The sequence below is a fragment of the Microtus oregoni genome, unplaced genomic scaffold (genome assembly GCF_018167655.1).
Source record: "Microtus oregoni isolate MIOR12 unplaced genomic scaffold, Mior012 000018F_ref0000195, whole genome shotgun sequence".
Lineage (NCBI taxonomy): Eukaryota > Metazoa > Chordata > Mammalia > Rodentia > Cricetidae > Microtus > Microtus oregoni.
Window position 1 is genome coordinate 1,612,148 of NW_024543077.1, and position 21,003 is coordinate 1,633,150.

General features: G+C 53.9%; 1 protein-coding gene across 6 annotated transcripts in view; it reads right to left on the reverse strand.

Moving 5' to 3' along the window:
* Positions 1–5,741, reverse strand: part of LOC121458868 (unconventional myosin-VIIa) — a 53,629-nt gene extending 47,888 nt beyond the window's left edge. For 5 of the 6 annotated variants that reach the window (XM_041668199.1, XM_041668198.1, XM_041668196.1 and 2 more), the window contains exons 1-2: positions 5,631–5,741; positions 1,077–1,229 (exon numbers count right to left, since the gene is read on the reverse strand). In XM_041668199.1, the coding sequence (XP_041524133.1) occupies positions 1,077–1,229; positions 5,631–5,729 (252 nt within the window). In that variant the 5' untranslated portion in view covers positions 5,730–5,741. The remainder of the gene's footprint in view (positions 1–1,076; positions 1,230–5,630) is intronic. The other variant, XM_041668194.1, reaches the window with a different exon arrangement.
* Between the last annotated feature and the right edge of the window lie 15,262 nt (positions 5,742–21,003).

The following is a 21,003-nucleotide window of genomic DNA, read 5'->3' on the forward strand; positions in this document are numbered from 1 at the left end:
ACAAGCCAGCTAGCCTGCTGTATGCAGCCCAGCAGAGCAACAAGAGAACCCCTGCCTCAAAACAAAAAGGAGAGAACCAGCCCCCCCAAAGTCGTTCTCACACTTCCACATGTGGCGGCTACACACTTATAATAAAAGCTCATGTTAAAATACTCAAAACCAGACTCCTTTCTTCAATGGGAAGGGTGTTCCCAGAAGAAGGGTAATGCCAAGAAGGTCCTGAGGGACACAAGCCTTTGCAACTTCAGATGTGAGGTATGGCCACTTTGCTCTCTAGATAGCTTGTCATCTTTTTGTTTGCTTGTTTTTGTTTTTGAGACAGGGTTTCTCTGTAGCTTTGGGTCCTGCCCTGGAACTAGCTCTTGTAAACCAGGCTGGCTTCGAACTCATAGAGATCTGCCTGCCTCTGCTTCCCAAGTGCTGGGATTAAAGATGTGCCCCACCACCGCCTGGCTAGCTAGCTTGTCATTTTTAATGAATAAATATCTTAAACTTTGTTTTAATTTCTAATACCATAAATATCATTATATGACCCGAATAAACAAGAGTCTTTGGCTCCCTCAGCAATTGTAAAAGGCTTTGGGTTCTGATGAAACCATGGGACTTTCTATTCACCAAGTGTCTCCAGGGCAAGCGTCCTGCCTGTGGAAATTGCCTCTGGGACCCCAAATTTCTTCCTTTCTCTGTGGAATCACTTCTCTGCATTCCACTAAGAACTGGTAAGGTTTCCACGGGGAGGGGTAAACTGGACGGTTCTAACGAGGGTCTCTGGTCCTTCTTTTCCTTTCCTAAGGACACATGCTACTTAGGCAGCCCCACCCTCATCTTGAGGATTCAGGGCCAGCCCCCATATGACACCAAAACACAGCAGGCAGCAACCCCTGGGCTCCCCAACTGGCAAGATGCTAAGCCTGTCCCTGAGCAACCCTGGCCTCTAGCTTCCAAACCCACAAGGCCTGTAAACCTGTATATAAAAGCTCCTGTCCCGAACCCATTCCTAGAGCCCCCAGACCTGTGCCCAGGAAGAGGAGCCTGGGCCTCTGGATCTCAGCACAGCAGCAATGGGTGGTACTCACATAGATGAGGTGCTCCCTGTAGCGGATGAGCAGGTTGCGCAGAATGCCCGCCTCGTTGAGATCCCCCAGGCGGATCATGTCCTCCACTCCATGCACCGAGGTGGGGTGCATCGGCTTGATGTGCGTGGCATTTTGAGGGGAAATCCAATGCTCCTGCAGGCAACAGAGTCTTTCATATCAGCTGCTGCTCCCGGCCTGGGCTGTGCAGAGGGATGGGGGCCCCAGGCGCTGCTCGCCTCTGACTGGCTTGAATCTGGGGACTTTACTGGTCTCTACCCACCAAGGCAGCTCTTCTCCTCTTAAAGAATCTGGCTACAGGCATGTAAGGCAGAGACTGCATTGCTCCCACCTGAGGTTATCATTAAGGGTATCAGGTCCCCCAGTTAACATTGAAGACTGGAGTAAAAGCATAGAAACTGGATTTAAGGGGCTTGACTTCAAAGCCAGGCTCCGGTCAACAAATACATAAAAATAAGCTTAGAGAGCTCAGCAGGGCTATTGCTGCCAACGTGCTGAGGTCACCTCTCCAGAAAGGTAGCATTCAAACCGAGAACGCGTCTTTAAGAAGTGAGAGGGCCAGACAGCAGGGCCAGCCAAACCAGCCCTTCCCAGGCCTTGTGGGCGTGGCCTGCGAGAGGTGCCCACGGGTAACGGTTCCACCAGGGTGTCTTTCCTGGCTGTGGGAGTGGAGATTTTTCCGGACCTAAGAGCTGAGTTTCTCTCTTCCTACCCCAGCCTCCTTTTGCCTGCACTATTCCCTGCAGCCACCAGATGGCAGATGAGGACATTCTAGGAGACTTGGATTCTTTGCTCTGGTCAAAAGGTGGGGTTGTTGGATTCAGAACCTTCTCACAACCCGGTGAGGGGGTGCACACCTTTAATCCTAGCACGCAGGAGGCAGAGACAGGTAGATTTCTGTGTTTGAGATCAGTCTGGTCTACAGAGCGAGTTCCAGGACAGGTAGGGCTACACAGAAAAGCCCTGTCTCGAAACACACACAGACACACAAATACACAGACACACAGACACACACACACACACAGATACACAGACAGACAGACAGACAGACACACACACACACACAGATACACAGACAGACAGACACACAGACACACAGACACACACACACCAAAACCAACCAAACAAACAACAAACCTCACATCCCCAGACTCTGACCTGAGCTCGACCTGAGCTCCTTGACTCTCCAGCACCTTGAGCCGGGAAGAAACACGGTTTCTGGGGGTGGGAGGAACATCTCTGCGACCAGCCCCCAGAGCCCGTAGGTGTGCTAACAGGTGTAACACCCCCTTCAGGACCCCGCTCACGTGTCCCTCTCCTCCAGCTGTTCTTAGCTATCATCAGCCCCACAGGAGACCGGAGCGCGAGCAAGGATCTAGCTTCAGTCCTCAGCTGCCCCTGACAGATTTGGTCACGTGATCTCGCCCCTCGGGCTACCCATGGTAGCAGCCACGCCCTGGTCCTCCTGTTTTGTGTTTTCTCTCCTCTGGCAGCTCAGGCCCTGCCTCTAGGAGTGAAGAGGTAGCTAGGTCCCTGGGCTGCTCAGAGGGGTCAGGGTAGGGCTACTCCAGCTTCCCTAACATTCCATGGCACTCTAGCAGGAAAACTTAATCCAGTCCAGGCTCTCCCACAGCTGTTCCCAACGCACACGGGGCCCAGCAGTGACGTTAAGGGCCTGTCTACACTTTCAGCACCACGCGGAACATTCCTGTCTTCCAAACACTCTGAGAAAAACTGATCCATTTGGAAATTTCCCTTTGCCTGTCCCTGGCCCCTGAGTGGGGCCAGAGGGACCTGGGCCTCTGGGCAACTCTCTGTGTCCTTCACCCCACACTTTGGTCCACAACTCCTTCCAAAATAGGTCAGTTAGACAGTTCAACATGGTTACTGTCTGGGCAAGGTGCTGAGATCCACTTTATCAAGGAGGTGGCATTCAAGCTGAGACCTGAAGGGAAAAGGAAGAGTTTCTGGGAGAAGTGAGCAGGGAAGGCCAAGGGACCTGCCAAACCAGCTCTTCCCAGGCCCTGTGGGCCTGGCACGTGAGGGGCCACCAGGGGTGTCTTTCACAGGCCTGGCTGGTGACCTAGATGGAGTGAGAAGGTGAGACAGACTGAGCCCACGCAGCCTCTACAACCTTAGGGAAGGTTCCTCACATCACCTTCTTGGGCCTCCAGGACCTCACCCACAAACAGAAAGCAAAGACAATAGTGCTCCGGAGTGGGGGAGGGGAAGCTATCCTGCCTGGAGAGGCCTGTCAGGTGTGCAGGTCACTGGGGCCTGGATAGACTCAGGCAGACACCTGTCAGGCACCCTGAGCCAAGAGGTTACAGAGACCACACGGCTCCTTGTCACAACCCCCAACAGAGACGTGGGGCCTGGGACCCAGCGACAGAATCAACATAAAAGGCCTGGCCAGGTGAAGAAGCTGAACAATTAATTCCACCTCCTGTGTGGGAGAATGCTCTGCTGAGGGCAGTAGCTTTCTGGTCAAGGTCCATAGCCCACAGCAGGGGCCAAAGTGTAAGAAGGTTAGGGGTGGAGACCTGGCTGTGAAGTGGGGAGCAACAGAGACGGAGGAAAAGACAGTGTCTGAGGACTGAAAGGGACTGGAAAAGAGAGACAAAAAAGACAGAGAAGGGAGGAAGGGAGGGAGGGAGGGAGGGAGGGAGGAGGGAGGAAGGGAGGGAGGGAGGGAGGGAGGGAGGGAGGGAGGGAGGGACAGGTTGGGGTGGGCACAGAGAAACACTGGGCAATTCTGAACATGAGACACACCTGGGAAAGAGGTGGCTGGGACTAAGCTAAGACAGGTGTTCTCCTGTGTGAGGTGGGGCCCCCACAGGCACAGGAGAGGATTGCACAGAGATGAGGAGGCCAGAGCTTCCATGTTCTGCAAGTGTTCTCCAGAGAGCCTGCTCTGAATACCTTGTTGAGGCCTGTTTAAGTCATGTGACTGGCCTGGTCCCTACTCTCAGCTACTGGGTCTGTGAGAGGGCAGAGGTGGAGGATGATGGCCTAGCGTGTCAGGGGAAGAAAACAGGAAAGAAGGTCCCAAGGCTTCAGTTTCCCTAACCTGTCTCCATCCTATGTTCCTAGCCAGTCACCCCTACCCTCATCTAGCAGTCCCTACCCTTAGGGCCATGGCGGGTGTGGTGCGGGGTGTGCAGGGTGGGAGGGGACCTTCAGGATCCAGTGACACAGAGTTACAGGATACCATCTGACATGCAACCTGACCCGGGTGAAACTCTACCCTCGGGTAGAGTCCCTGTCTCCATCCTCAGATCTGAAGGGCATCGCCAGCCTGACTGCTGCGCGTCCACCCCGCACATGCCTCCCCGGACTCAGCCTCAGAGCAGGTTCCCGGAGCCTAGGAGCGAGTTCCCGGAGCCTCAGAAGGGAGGAAGGGCACTTTGGCCTCAAGGCTGGGGTGCAGCCTCTCTCCCCCAACCCGAGTCCTGTAACTGCGGCCGAGACGCTGGTGGCAGACACACATGCAGAAGTAGAGATCCTTCATTCTAATCCCAGAGCCACTGGTTATGAACTTGGTGACTCACGGCCACCTGATGAGGTCACAGTTATCCTCTGTCCAGCCTTTCACAGGTGCCGTGAGAATCCAAGGACAGCACTTAGGCCAGGAGCTCTGAGGGGCGGCCCTGTGGGGTCCTAGGGTTCCTTGCCCTCGGCTTACAAGCTCCTCTTGTCCCAGCAGGACCTTCTTCAAGTCACTATTCCCTCTTGGCTCTCCCCAGACTAGGACACTAAGACAGGAATCCCAGCTAGACTATCCCCAGAGCCAGTCATAGCACTGGACACAATTCTGATTAGGGCAAGGAAGTTTCCCAGGTCCTTAATGTCTCCACTACACCACATTCTTGGGATCTGCCCTGCATCTACATGTCCCCAATACACACACACGTGAACACGCATAGAGACATGTGCACACTCATGCACACACACTCACATGCAAAGGTACATACACATATTCCGGACTTACTCTTCAAGATCCCACGGCTGCCTTCTGGGCCCTCACATAGACCACCTCCCTTCCTTACAGCCCTTTCTTTTGACCTTTGCCTCCTTCCTCAAGCCTGAATCATTACCAGTCTGCACTTCCAAGGCCCCTTCCAGGAGATGTGAAGGGCTGCTAGGTTACTTCCTAAGGGCAATGTGGGTGGTGAATCCCACAAGCCAACAGAGCAAAGCCCGGTGTTTCTACATGGATGCCAGCTGTACTGAGGTGCTTGCACGTGGAGGCCCACACGTGGGTCTCATCTTATTAAAGAGGGAGAAAGAAGAAGAAACTGAGGCATGAAAGGGAGAACCTTGACCCAAAGGCCCACAGAGCCGTGCCAAGGAGCTCCCCCAACACAGCACATACAGCCTTCATCCCATGTCCCAGAGTGGCTGGAAGCCTTCAGAAACGTGCAAACAGGAAGCAAAAGATACTCTTGCTGGAGCAGAGGAGGAAGGGTTGTGTGGGGGGAGGCATCTGTCACTGTAGCCTTCCCAGGCAGGGCTGGGGGAAGGAGGGTCACTCACGTTGCCTTCGTCATCCACCACCTGGATCTGCCCAGAGTCGCAGAGTTTCACCACGGCCCCGATGGGTACATCAAACTCCTGGCCCGACTTCAGGTCCATCCACACGTAGTCTCCCTGTAGGTAGGAGATCCTGCTGCTGAGTCCGGAGAGCCAGCAGCCATAAGCTCAGCGCCCTCTCGCCCACCGCCACTGAGCCAGAGGAGATGGAGGGGGGAGCCCTGGCTTTCTGGGAACCTCGGGTGGTGGCCTTAGGGCTCACAGTGTCCTCTGTGCCTCTTCTGTAAGCCAGGGTCCCCTCAGGTAGATGGACTGAGACCCAGGAAGAGGAGAAGCTGAGGCAACCTCAGCCCAAGCCGGTCTAAAGCTGCGCTACCCATGACTTATGGACTTACAGACACCTGACAGACTAGAGACAGAGGCAGGAACACCAAGTCACGGCCATCCCACCCTAAAAGGGTCAGGACACGGGAACCACCAGGCTGTGACAAGTATTGCAGGCTCCATCAAATCATCCTAGCGATGGCGTCTACCATTTCTGCGGAGCCCGGGGCAAGAGGCCACACTGATCCCTGGCTTGGAGGTGGTGGGGGAGGGGTTCTTTCTATTTCCATTCTCGGCAGCATCGGGTCCAAAGCCTGGCTCTTAATTCAGGTAGCCGAATCAAAACCCAGATTCAGAGATCTGAGCTGAGACCAACTATATTCCAAGCTGGTGTATTCGACAATCACCTACTAAGGGCACCTACTGAGGACAAAGTCCTGGTTGATTTAGACGAGGCTGTGACCAATATAGAGTTTCTATTCTAGTTAAGGAAATTAGAATGGCAACAGCTCAGCAAGGCTCTTCCCAGGATCCCTATGGACGCTGGTAAGTGCAGTAGAAGGAAACTTGCAAGCAATGGCAGGAGAGTGGCCATGCCAACTGGGCAGCCAATGGACCACGCCAGGGAGAAAACCACCACACTGGGATCTGAGGGGAAAATGTAGCCCTGCCGAGAGAACAGCGGGAACGCATATGCAAAGGTCCTGGGGCAGGAGGGGACGTGAAGGAGGCCAAGAGAGAAGTGGGTGGGGTCCAGGACAGAAAGGTCCTTGGAGAACCTGGAGGTAAAACATACACGCTCTAATCTAATAAAATGTGTTCCCTTGGGGAAGGGTTCCCAAGCTCTCCTGGAGGGAGGGAGAACTTGGTATCTCTACCAGCATATAAGCTCACAGCAAGCATGGTTGGAAATGCAATGGCCTGGTAATCTGGGTCGCTGCAGACCCATGGGCCTGGCCAGGTAGGAACAGTTCAGGGCCTGGACTCAGGGATCCTTCTCACTGACCCCTGGACCTCAGTTTCCTTGCCCTTCAGGAAGGGGGAGGGCTTGGATGTATAGTTATTTCCGCTTCCCTCTCCCGTCAGAGCTACAATGGGCCCTGGCTTGCTGGTGTGAGTGGACTTAGCACATGCCAGAGACAAGCCAGTCAGTCCCAGGCTCTGCTTGACGCCAGGAAAATGATCAGGTCCAGAAGTCAGGAGAGGTCATGTGCACTGAGCATCCCTAGGGAAACTGGGACTACCCACTGCTTCCCAGTGCCTGCCTTTTCAACATTCACAACTGCTGGACACCTCACCTCCAGCCCTGGGACCCCTGTGCCCGTCCACACCTCTGCAACAGGGCTTTTCCTAGGCTTCCTCAGCCCTGCTGGGCCGCACTGATTCTGCACTCTGCCATGGCTGTATGTGTGCACTGCCTGTCCTCGGGGACAAAGCAGATACAGATTGGAAGGTGCTGTCCAAGGAGGAGCAAGCCAGGCTACCCTGAGATGAGCTATGACAGGGACATGGAGCCACACACACCCAGAAAATGGCACCGTTACCACTTTCTTTCTTGAGACAGGGTCTCCTGTAGTCCAGGCTGGCCTCAAATGTGATACATGACCAAGGATGACCTCTCTATCATATAATACTGTCACACAATGCCTGGTTTATGCCCTGGACTCTAACCCAGGGCATTGTGAGTTCTAGACAAGCTCTTACCTCCTGAGCTGTCCCCCCTCCAGTCCTGGGGTTTCGTTTTGACAGCTCCGCTCTAGCAGCTGTGTGGATAATGGAGTCACCTGCTGATCTCACAGCCCAGCACGACACTGTCTGAAGCAGGGTTGGGCCAGCCTCTCACCCATGGCTCCCCAGAGCCTGGCTCAGAAAAAGCTTCCGTGAGAAGCCAGGGGAGTGTGAGGGGCTGTGGGCATGTGTGTGGTGTGAGTGTGAGCGAGGGCACGGGACTGTGTGTGAGGGTGTGGGGGAGGGGTAGAGAGAGTGAGCACAGAACAGAATCTTGAAGCAGTGGTGTGGTTCAGAGGAGAACACTCACCCAGGATGCAGAGGGTACAGGCTCTATCCCCACACTACGAAGGAAAAAGACAGGCAGAAGGGAGGGAGGGAGGGAGAGAGGGAGGGAACATTCACGCCTACTGGCCCAACTGCCAGTTGACCACTCTATGGAAGTCCCAGAACCTTCCAGAAAGTTAAATGTTCCTCTGAAATTAACTGTTCCTTCTGCCTTCATGATACCCTCTTGTGACGAGTTCCATAGCTCTGTTTTCTCAAAAGAAGTTAAAATGCCCCTGCTGTCACCCAGCCAGAACCCTAGGAACTCCAAGTCCAGGGCTCTTCCCCCAGGTATAGCCCCAAGCAAGACAGGCTAGGGTCTCTGGTTGAGTGACTCCCAGCTCTAAAGACAGACGGGAAACCTAGACCTAGGACAGCCGAGAGCCAGGTCTCTGACTCACGGGTGTCTCCTGGCCTTAGCACAGCGCCTGGCATACAAAATAGTTTTCCCACTGAAAGAACACAGAATCATCAAATTAAGATACCTTGTGTGCACCAGAAATAGAGGCTCAGAGAGGGAAACTGAGGCACTCAGGACACAAAGAAAGCAGAAATGACTAGACTCTTCTAACTTCAGGCTGTCTCCAGGAGGGTAGTGACAACCGTTTCTGCCCAAGGCCACAATTTCAAATGCCAAGTTGGAGGCTTCAGGGAGAATTCTGAGGCCAGACAGTCTCTAAGCGGGACAAAGATCTGGCCAGAAAAAGGCCTAAGGCAGCTAGGACACAGGGATCTGTATTTTACAGGTGAAGACACTAAGGCCCAAGAAGAAACAGACATGGGTACGCTCCTTCATCAGATCTCTCATTAGCAAGGCTGGCAGAGAGGAGAAGGAAGCCATGAATAACACCAGGCTCCAAGTCCCAACCCACTATGCCCACTTCCTGTGGCCAGACTCCACACCACCAGACTGCCCAAAAACATGCCATGAAAGGGACCCCTCTAGGGACCTCACCTTACAGTGAGGATCCCATTTGTAACATGGCAAATGCTTCAGTGGGGGGTGCCTAACTTGGGCCAAGTCTCAGATTTTCCTCATCAAGTGCCTGGCTCGGGGGATCCAGGCTCAGGCCTCCTCCTGCTACGCACATGTCTCCAGCACACTCCCTCTCCCTGATTCCTCTCAGGAAACTGGCATTTAACTGCAGGGAACACAGTGGTCAAGAGAGGTGGGTTCCAATTTCAGCTCTGCCACTGGTGCTGTGTGGCTTGGTCGAAGCGTTCAGCTGTGCCAGGCTTCGCTTTTAGAAGTCTTGGGAAGGGAGGATACAGTGTCTCTGAAGACCAGAAGCCCACAAAAAATGCCACCTGTGCCTGCCGCCTGCCCTGCTTATGAGCTTGGGGTCAGAATCACATCAATGCCAACCTACATGTTCTCAGCCCCCTCCTGCCTCTTCCCTCCTCTGGGACAGGGCTTAGGTCTCTGTGGAATGACAGGGGCCTGAATTAGAACATGGCCCCTCACTCATTTTCCTAACCTCCCTGGGACATTTTTATAGGCGGTGGGGTGGGGGAGAACCAATATATTGCCACAGGCATTTAGAAGTGGGAACTGTAACAGTTACTAGCTTGTAGTGGAGCAAGGGGCTCTAGGATGCCCCTCTGTGTGTCTGGGGGTGCTGCATGAGCTGGACACCAATAAAAGTTGGGGATTCTATTCTTCACTTAGTTCAGCTAGCCTGCCCCTTCCCTATGACATCCCTGGTTTTCCAGGGGACAAAAACTCTAGACCCTGAGAGGTGTGGCTTCGGCCAAGTTGACACCAGAGTCCCTAATCCCATGCAGCATCCTAGGGATGCAGTCTCTCGTGCCCCTCTAGCTCCTGCAAACCGCTTGGCTTCTGATCGACCCCGAAATTGAGGCCCAGGCCAGCGAGCCTTCCCCTCCCGGCCCGGGGCTCACCGGCATGACCGCGAAGGTCTTGAGCGCTTGGTTCAAGCTTCGTACCAGAGCCCATTTGCCTGGCGCCTGGGCGGGAGCCTCGCCTGGGTCAGCAGGGTTGCCGGGGGACTCCATGGTGCTGGTGCGCAGAGTCTGGTAGCTTGGCCGCAGGACGCGATGCGGGCTCCCTAATTCACCTAATCCCGCGCCGACACCGGCTCGGGAACCCTAAACCCGGCCATCTGCCACGGGCCCATGGCAACGGCGGCTTAGGTGACGCCCCGTGGGTCTGGTGGGGAGGGGGCACCGCGCTGCTGCGACCCCTCCCATGGAGGTACCTTGATACCCCCAGAATCCCGGGAGCTTCTCTGGGACCGTAGCCAGGAAAAAGTGGCTTCAGGAATCTCATCTTGGCTGCAGTTTTGGAGAAAACTGGTCTGTTTTCTACAGAAGGAAAAGTCAGACAGCTATCGGGGAGCACATGCAAACTTCGAGACATTTTAGGACTACAGGGAGGGTCTCTCTGGTTCCATTGCCGCCGCCGCTGGGGATCGAAAGCTGTTTTGTTTTTTGTTTTTAATCTTCCCAGGGAGCCAGCCATCTTAGGGTAACTGAACCCTGAAGAACTTGTCTGATCCTCCTCCGCAGGACCCAGGGGTTAGCAATAGGTGGCCTTGGATCTCAGAGGCATGGTGGACTCCCAAGGACCTGGAGCCACCATGATGGCTTAAGCTTGGCAGCGCTCCTGCGTCCCTGCATCCAAGCAAGAGAGGCACCAGGCTGAGACATGAGCGCGCTCGCGGAGAAGGGGGCGGGGGCGGGGGCGGGGGCGGGGGCGGGGGCGATACAACTGTCCGTCCAGGATGCTCTCCAGCTTCCTGCCCCACTCTCGTCTGCTTCTCTGCCCTCCTCTCTTTTCTCTTCAAGTCCACCTGTCTCTATTGTAGATAAACCTCCAGGTCTGGAATCCCAGAAGCCCACCTGCTGCTCCCTTAGCAAACACCAGCAGGGAGCCGAGTCAGGGAGAGCCCGGAGGAGAGTCAGAAGCCACAAGCAGCTCAGGCCAGGCCTCCATTTACCCACAGGTCCCAGTCTCAGGCTCAGGGACCCAGGATTCCGTCTTCCTGTTCCCGGCTAACACCGTGCCTGCAGACACTAACCCTTTCTACCCTCAGGAACCCTGATCATAAGAGCCCTTCTCCACCAAGCCCGGAGCCAGAGTACCTCTCCCTGTCTGCCTGCCCACCGCGAGCTAGCTGCAGACTGCAGAGAGGAGCTGATGTGGACTCTGGGCGTTTCCCATCTTTCCATACAGAAGCCTTTTCTGAGCACAAGCCCAGAGCTGGGCACGGAGGGCCCAGCTAACACAGCCTATCTTTGAGTTCCCCTCCTGGTGGGGTACACACAGGTAAGGAAGCACCAGGAGATAAGAGGTCAGTGCTGAGTCAGCTCACCTCCGTGGACTCTGGAGTCAGACCGCTTAGGTCCAATCCCACCTAGCCACAAAGCTCCTTTACCTGGGTACCTATGTTTCCTCCTCTGCCTGTCACAGGGTGGCAGCTCCACAGGGGTCCTGTGGACTCATGGACTGAGCCAGGGCCGGCACTCTGACTGGTGCTGCCCGATGGCCGTTATTAAGGGAGGGCATCACGAGAGCAGACACTACTAAGGACACCATCTCCTGGACATCCATGAGGGGAAGAGTGACCCAGACAGAGGGATAGCACAAAGGGCTGCAAGGGATAGGGGAGAGGGCAGACAGTGGGTCTGGTGGCTTGAGAAAGGCCCAGCAGGGGGTTGGGAGGTTGACTCTGCAGGTGGCACTGGAAAAACAGGTCCTCTCCAGAGCGGCAGAGACTGAGAGGGTCAGCAACTGGGGAGGGAGAGAGAGAGAGAGAGAGAGAGAGAGAGAGAGAGAATCTTTACTACATGTGCAGCCAGGTTCTCTTCAGAAACCGTGGAGGGCAGAAGGCAGGAGGAGGGTGTTCATCAAATGTCAAAAGAATCCAGCTGTGGTAGCTCACACCTGTAATCCCACAGATGCAGAGGCAAGGGGAGTGGACGTTTGAGACCAGCCTACCCTGCGTAGTGAGTTCAAGACTGGCTTGGGAAACATAGCATGACTCTATGTTCAAAAGAAAAAAAATCACTGGGCAGTGGTGGAGCATGCATTAATCCCAGCACTGGGGAGCAGAGGCAGGTGTATCTCAGTGAGTTCGAGGCCCTCTGGTCTATAGAGTGAGTTCCAGGACAGCCAGAGCTGTTACACAGAGAAACCCTGTCTTGAAAAACCAGATAGATAGATAGATAGATAGATAGATAGATAGATAGATAGATGGATAGATAGATGGATAGATAGATAGATGGATGGATGATAGAAAGATGATGAGAAATGATAGATGATTGATAAAGATGATAGATAGATCAATGATAGAAAGATAGATGATGATGAGAAATGATAGATGATAGATTGATAGACAGATGATAGATAGATCGATGATAGATAGATGATAGATAGATAGATAGATAGATGGATGATAGAAAGATGATGAGAAATGATAGATGATTGATAGATAAAGATGATAGATAGATCAATGATAGAAAGATAGATGATGATGAGAAATGATAGATGATAGATTGATAGACAGATGATAGATAGATCGATGATAGATAGATGATAGATAGATAGATAGATAGATAGATAGATAGATAGAAGGTACAGATGAGAATCTTATGCCTGGCGTCATGCAAAGGGGACACCGAGGACTGGAGAAGTGGTTTAGTGGTTAGGAGAAGATGCTGTTCTTCCAGAGGAGCTGAGTTCAATTCCCAGCACCCACAAAGTGATTCCCAACCACTTATATCTGCAGCTTCAGGGGTTCAGCCCCAGGCATGCATGTGGTGTATAAACATAATGCAGACGAAGCTCTCACAAACATAAAATACAATAAATGAATCTGAAAAAAAATTTTTGGGTTTTTTGAGACAGGGTTTCTCTGTAGCTTTGGTGCCTGTCCTGGGACTAGCTCTGTTGATCAGGCTGGCCCCGAAATCACAGAGATCTACCTCCTGAGTGCTGGGATTAAAGGCATTCACCACCACCGGCTGACTAAATCCGAAAAAAGAAAATTAAAAACATAACTAATGATAATAGCCAGCATGTGATTCTCCCTTTCCTCCTCCACGATCAGAAACGCACAAAGTAGTGATAAATCTATGATAGTATGTTTGAAACACAGTTTGTAAAAATGTACATTGTGGAAACAGAACAGAGGCGGAGCTGTAAAGGCTCAGATCTCGTATACCAACAACGTTAATTTGGTCTCTGTATTGTTATCTATTTAACATATTAGCTGCAAGCCTGAGAGAAAACATAAAGGAAAATAAACCTTTAAAAGTTTTTTTTAAACAATGTCTGTTTTTAAGAATTTATTTTTACTTATATGTGTGTGTGTGTGTGTGTCTGTGTGAATGTATGCTGAGTGTGTGAGTGCCCAGGTTGGACTCCTGGGGCTAGAGTTACAAATTCTTGTGAGTTAGCTGCCTGACATGGGCGCTAGGACCTGAATTCGAAGCACTCTTAACTGCAGAGCCATCTCTCCAGCACAGAGCGTTTTTTTTATAAACACAAAGAAGGGGGAAAAAATCATAAAGAGGAGATGAGAAGGGAATCAAAATAGTAGATGGGAAAAGATCCCATCGATTAAACACAAAGGCGGCAGTGATGAGGGAACGGGGAGAAGCTGAGTTACAGAGAACAAAAGCTGAAGGCAAAGGGCCTTGGCAGGGCGCTGGGGATGGCGCTCAATCCGCTGAGGGCTTGCCTAGCACGCATGAAGCCCAGCTCAGCACAAAAGCAGTCATAGTGCCTGCCTGTAACCACAGCCCTGGGGAGACAGGGACAGGAGGAGTGACAGGCAAGTTCCAGGTCATTCTTGGCTATCAGACAAGTTGTAGGCCAACCTGGGATCAAGGGGACTGGTCCTCAGCAGTAATTACTTTAGATATAAGTGGATTAAATGCACCAATTGATAGGAAGAGCTCGATAAGACTGGATAAGAACACAGGGTTCTACCAGGGGCTGGACACACGAGACTCGCTTTGGATCCAAGGACTTCATGCAGATAGCATTCCAGACACAAAGTAACCAAGAGAGAGCTGGGTGTTCCTGTCAGTATCAGGCCCTACAGATTTGAAGGCACCCGTGGTAACAAGGGACAAAGAAGTCATTATGTTCTATTAAGTCTCAATCCAGCCATCAGCAGCCCAAAATTACCTTCAAATCTCCCTCTGCCTGCAAATCTGGGTTAAGTTCCAATGGTTCCCACCCTGGCCTACCACAGAGCAGGGAGGAAAGTCATGTATGGTTGAAGCAAACTAACAAAACAAAATAAACTAACAAAACAACAACAACAAAACAAAACAAAAAACCTCCTCAAGCTCTTCACAGAAGTAGCGCCTGCACCAAAGGGACCTGGGTTCTTGTTTGCATCCTGTCACCTAGGGCCTGGCCACGCTGGAGATGTCGTCCAGAGATGTAAGTTAGGGGGGACTCTTGTTGTAGCTACACAGCTTTCCTATACTGACTACCCTGACTCCCAGGCTTCCTCACACCCTTCTGTCTGAGGAACGGAGGACATGCGAATTGAATTGAGGACACGCGAATTGAATGTGTGATTCAGGAAGGCGGAAGCATACAGGGGAGGAGAGGAGAGGAATGGATGATACGCCGTTATTTGTTCCACATGGGGGCAAACCTAAACGGGGAAAGAGAACCATCGGACCCTTTGAGGTCTCCCGAGATCTCCTCATTCCAGATGACGTAAGAGCACAAAGCAGGGAACACATCACAACACCATTTTCAGCAGGTGTGCGGCAGCTGACCACCATGGAACTCTCTTTCAAGCCCTGGTTCGACATTTTATCGGCATGACATTATACTCTCAGACTTCCCGTAGGCTGGAGCTACCATCAGACCTTTGTCACAGAAGTGCAAAATGACAATAGCAATTAGTCTACAGTTCCATAACTGCAGAGTCAAGGAGCCAGGAATCCAACTCAGCCCCTGCATCCAAATGGTACGCTTTTAGCTCCGCACTGAACCCTACCTACCTCACAGTGGTCTGGTGCCCAGCTGAGAACCCAAGGAGCAGGAGGTGGCTGCCCTTGTTTCGAGGGCTCTCTGGAGGCCTAGAAGTCAGAAGACACACAGACTCCAGGTTGACAGAAGCAAAGAGGCTCCCAAAAGAAACGAAGTCGGTACTGGGGCCTGACAGGATGTAGTTAGACGGCAATGTAGCCAAGGTCAGGGTGAGGCAGGAGTGGGCGGGTGAGGGAACAGAATTGGCAGCTCAGAGCTTACAGCCAAGGTCCTGGGACAGAAGGGACCTGCATGCTCAGCCCAAGGGCCTCACAGTGTCCTCAAAGTCCAAGATGGAGTCTTCAGAGCTGGGCAGCGCCCAGAGCTGGGACATTTTGGGGGATGGAAGAAGTAAAGGAAAGATATATCCTGTTTAAAAGTGGGTAGAGCCACCTTCACCCATAGCTCTGCTCTCAACAAGGTCCTGCAGGATGAGGCAGCCATAGACACACAACCCTGGGGGAGGGGCATCTGGTCAGGTAGAGGCCTGCTTCAGAGGTCCCTGGGGAACACTCCTGAGGGCATAGGGACTCCAGACCCTCCTTCTGGGGGTCTGTGTGAACCCTACTCACCAGCCCTCATTAGCCTGGCTTTGCGTTCTCCGATGGGCCTGTGAACAAGCTCCCAGCCCCTGAAGATCTTCCCAATCTACACCAGCAGCCTGCCTTTAACACACTGGCCCCACATGGCCTTGGGGCTTCCAGCCAAGCTGCTCCAATGGCCTCATAGCCTGGGACAAGGGGAAACTGGTGGGTGAGCCCTCACAACCCCCAGCTTCACAGCCCTAAGGCCCCGTGCCAGTCCCACCTGGCCAACTGCCTACATTCCAGACTCCTGCTTCGGAGACCAAGGGTTCATTAGGGTCTCAGGCTGGTCATGGGGAAGGGCTGAGTGAGGGTCAAGGGATCAGAGTGGCTCTGGAAGGAGCAGTGGAAGACTCAGCACTTTGCCTCTTCCCTAGGGAGCTGCAGCTTGGTCTCTGTCATCTCACTCCGGCCCAGCGACCTAAGCAAACTTGCTAACGGCCTCCCCAAAGCCTTTCCACACTGGGATCTTCGCAGAGGCTGTCCCTGTGCCTGGAATGCCGGGGACTCAGGTGGATGCGTCTTCCCCTGGCCCAGAGACACGGCGTGAAAAGGAAGCCGCTGTGGCGTGCCAGAGGGGCAGACTGAGATTGGGCCTGGGGGAGGTGGGGAATCATTTACAGCAGGGTTCTGAAGGCTAAGTAGGAGTTTTCCAAGAGGAAGACCCAGGGACACTTCGCACAGCTAGGAGAGAAGAGAGCGTGGGAGACCCGGACCACCCAGCATGACCCTCCCCAGCTCAGAGAGAGGAGATGAGGCGCACACACTCACCTGCTGAAGAATAACCATGGTTCCACGTCAGCGCACCTTCCGGAGTGACCAGATTCTGTGGGAAGAGACCACACGGAGACCTGAGCTCTGGCAGCTCTGATCCAGCAAGGCCACCTGGGCTCCTCCCCAGCCCTCCACTCCTCCCTCCCTGATTTCCATCCCCCTCCCAGCACGGGGCTCAGACTCAGTTGTTGTTATCACCTCTACTGCCCACAGCTGCTGAGCCTTTACCACCCTCTCAGCCTTTGACACCCAGACCCCCAAGCGACTCCTAGAAAGTCGCATATTTAGCCCCACACCAGATGTGAAAGCTCAGAGAGGATCGTCACTTGCCCGAGGACACACAGCAGAGCAGGGAAGACTCAGGACTAAGACTTGGGCTCTGGCACCGCAGTTCAGGTCTACTCCAGGAGTCAGAGGTCACGTGGCAGAGTAATTTATCACTTGTCCATGGCCCTCATCTCCTACCTCATTGAGCACAGGGCTAGCTAGGCCCAGAACCTGATCTGAGTAGAATTGGCTGCCCTGGGCATGGTCACTGGAAGCAGCTGCAGCCCCTAGGTCCTGGCGTGAGGTCCCTTCCTCCCTGTCTGGCCTGCCCCCCAGAGTGAGCATTAAGTTTTCACAAGGGCCCATTCAGATGCACGGGGACATCTGATCCTCTGCCCACAACACTACCTGACACCTGAGCCCTGACCCCCAGGCCCTGGGTCTCCATGGGCACGTGGTCCTTCCGGAGACCTACACCAGCCCGGGTAACTGACAAGGAATAATCGCACGGGCAGCGGGCAGGAGAGCTGCCCTCTGAAGAGGCCGCCTGGCTCTTGCCGTTCGTGTTAGCACAAGACTGTCAAGACAGACCCGAACCTTGGACGGTGGCTCAGGACAAAGCTGAAGCTCCAAGCGTCAGGGAAAGTCATGGGGTTCTTTTACCCCACAAACGAGGCTCAGGACACCCTTATTTCCAAAACTAAGAACTAGCCCATGCATGAGTTTTTCAGATTGAGAACACAGAACCACTTCTTTGTCCACGACTAAGTCTGATTTTACCTCGTCTCCTCAGCAACACTGGCTGGTGGCCTTCATATTCCCAAGTCACAGAGGGGAAATGCAAGGCATTAGGCTACCGAGGGGAAGCAACTTGTGTAAGAAAAGAAAGATGATCAGAGAGAGAGATGACCAAAAAGACCAGAAGGGAGAGAAAAGCACCCATATCCCATCCTCTCTCTTTCTCTCCTCCCCTCCCCTCCTCTCTATTCTTCTCCCCTCCCCTTCCCTCCTCTCCTTTCCTCTCCTCTCCCATAGCCCTGGATGCCCCCATCCCATCCCAGCCCCTTTCTCTTCAGCTCTTCCCTTCCCCAAGATACAAGCCTCCATGTACCCTGATTGGCACATTTTCTTCCCATGGCTATGGTGGCAAGTCCCCTGTAGGTTCAGGGAAGTCCAGCCCCAGGAATGCAAGGCTGTGAGCAGGGGCTCCAGAAGAGGCCCCACAGCCTATGGCTCCTCCCAGTCCAAAAGTCTCAGGACAACACATCCTTACCTGGATCTTATCCGCACCCTCTGAGTCGCCACCTCCCAGCCTGGGGTCAGGGGCCACAGGACAGGAGGACCCTGCAAGCTGGGGCTGGGCTGGAGTCTGCAAACACTGCCCCAGCCTGAGTCTTCCCCTGAGGTTGCTTTGGGGTCCCCTGGCCTCTTCTGTTTTTATGTCGACTCCCTGGCCACTCTGTTTCTTTCTGTTCAGGGCAGCTGTCCAGCCAGCACTGACACCCTCCCCTCCCACTCCAAAGCCTTCTCCCAGGAGGCGGAGCCCGAGGGGGCCTCCAAGGTCTGGATACGGTGACATCAGCACGAGGGGCGGGCTGTGCTGGGGCTGAGAGGACTGTCCAGAGGCTGCCCAAGGCGCTGTGGGAAGCACTGGCTAGCCAGCAGGGATCCAAGGCATGGAGGCCCCAGGAGGCCTGGCTGGCCAGGGTGGGACTCTGGCCTGTGGTCACCTATCTGGCTTCAGGGGACTCTTGTTCTTATATGTGTCACTACCTGCCATCTCTGCATGGTTGGGACCCCTGATCTGGTCTCGCCTTGGTCGTGATTTTGCTGGGTCTCAGTTCCCAGTGGCCTGCAGCAACTCTCTGCCACAACACTATAAGAGACCCTATCAATGGGCAGGCTTGGCAACACCTGGGCTCTCAGGGGACACAACATCCAGAGCAGGACTCCCCAAGATGTGCCCCCACGAGGCTTTTCAACCCACTTCCACGGCTTGTTCTAGGGGTCTTGTGTGTGCCATTTCCTGATTGCCCAGACATTTCGCCAAGTCACCTGACCAGGAGCAACATTGGACAGGTGGAGATTCATCCAATGTCAAACAATACGTGTGATTTCAAAGGGGGTGGGAATGAACAGGATACAAAACACTCCTGGTAGGTGAGGAAGGTGGACCGACTGGAGGACTCCCTCCTGAGACCTGGTCCTTTCTCCCACCCGCCAACTCTTGGCCAGCAAAGAAGCTGCCTATGGAGAATCTGGGGCGGGGAGCCTCGATGGCGCAATGGCGCCACCTGTTGGACACAGTTAACTGCTACAAGACCAAGGTGGCAGCAATTAGGGAAAGCCGCATCTGTAGGTCAGCTTCCTCCGGTCCCAGGGAGCCGCAGTGCAAGGTAGCGCACAGGCCAATGCTAAAGGGCACCCAATGCAGTCCTCACCCATGGGCTGCTGTTTAGGGGCCAGGCAAGTAGTGTAGGTCTACACCGAACCGGAGAGACACAGATAGGAGCACCCAGAGTTTCCTCGGGGGTGCAGGTGCATGGTATGGAAAGACGGGGTGAGAGAGTGGTCTAGGAATCCGTTTGGGTCTGTTTTGTCACCTGAGATCAGGTGGTCTGTCGAAGATGCTCACCTTGACTGGGGACAGAAACCTAAGACTCAGCATGGCGGTTCCTGTCATAGCATCCCTGCCTCTCGAGAAAGCATTAATCCCTTTCTCCAGCTCACACTCTACGGTACCTCTCCAGGCTCGGCCTGCTTTCTGCGCCATCTAGAAGGGACCTGGATTTCCAGCGCCTGAGCCTTTTTAGGGCACCACGTCCGAACCATTGCAGACCTGGACTTGGTTCACACCACCCTTAGGCACCTCCTGCCCCTTCACAGCCCATCGGTCAGTGCGGTCCATTCTTTTCACCTGCGCCTGCGTCAGTCCTAACCCGGCTTCCGCCCGTGGCCCCGCCCATGAATTCCGAGCTCTAGCGACCTGTACCCAGCATCTCTGCTCAGGCCATCTGTGTCCCTGACCTGTGCTGTCTCCTCTCCCCTGGGCCAGGACACAGGCCTTGAACGGAAGATGGGCTCCCGTGCTGCCCTATCAAGAACGCTACTACGGTGTCATGAAAAGGATTTGTGCATCTTCCCAAATTACTGGAAGGGTTCCCCAGGGCCTGGGATGGGCAGGGCTCAGCAAAACCAGTCCCACAGATTTACAGGAGGGAACCTGAAGGATGCCACAGAGCTCAACAGGCAGGCAGCAAGGCCAGCCTCACCTGGGACCCCCAAGTCCTTCCTTGCTTATCCCTCTGACCCAAGGTCAGCTACTCAACGTCCCTTCCCTCCTTTCCGGGCACGGGGCTGTGGATAGATGAAGCAGACAGACAACAGGAAGGTCTTTCAAGAGTGGCAGTCAATATTTATTCTGAGAAGATAACATGCCCTTGACCCCAGGGGGCGGTGTCCTGGAGGAAGGAAGGCCAGGTCCTGGTGGTCCCTGTAGTGTGGGCTGCAGGGTTGAGCTCCTGCAACAGGCACACTGGAGCCTCCCGGGTGCACAGGGTGACAAAGCCACTGCTCTCCCTGCTCGACACTGTCCTCACCCCGTCCAGTCCTCACGGCTTCCTGGGGACCAGAGGTCCCTGCACAGCCAGGAGCCAGCCTGGCCTAGCCTGAGAGGGAGGAAGCAAGAGCAGGGCTTCTGGCCCGGTTCTGGTTCTGCTGGAGGCGGCAGGCAGTGGCTCATCACCAGGAGAAGCTTAAACAAGTTCGCTTCTTGGTTCTGGTTTGCCCTGTGCCTCGGAGGGATATGGCTGAGCTAAGACCCACATGCCAGGCCCTAAGACCTAAGACGGCATAGCAGGTGCTTCCTCCTCCATTCCTGACGGCAGTCTTTGTCTGAAGTAGCCATTGAGAAGTGGTTATTTGAACATGTGGAGCGTACGATACAGAGTCACGCAGTAGTGCGGAAGTGGTGTGACCTCGCTCTTATTCTTGTAAGAGTCCCCACAAAAGGAGTCACGGGCCTCACGCTGCAGAGGGAGGAATTGAGGCACAGGAGGTTTAAGTGCTTGCTCGTGGTGGCATGCACAATCCAGGCCCAGGTCTTTGAAGGGAAGCCCCAAATGTGCAGGAGGAATTCTCTGATCTTTATTTCGTTGCCTAGCCCTTCCCATGGCCTGCGTCTCAGGCTAAGAGCAGAGCTATGGAGGAACAAGATGGCAGTCAGAATCCAGCCCTTCCAGCCGGGAAGAGGATCACATACTAGGGACCAGAGACAGAAAGTCACACTCCCAAAAGGGATTGCTGCTGTTGACCTAATCTTCTAAGCCTGGTCTGGAAGCCCAAGGAGGAC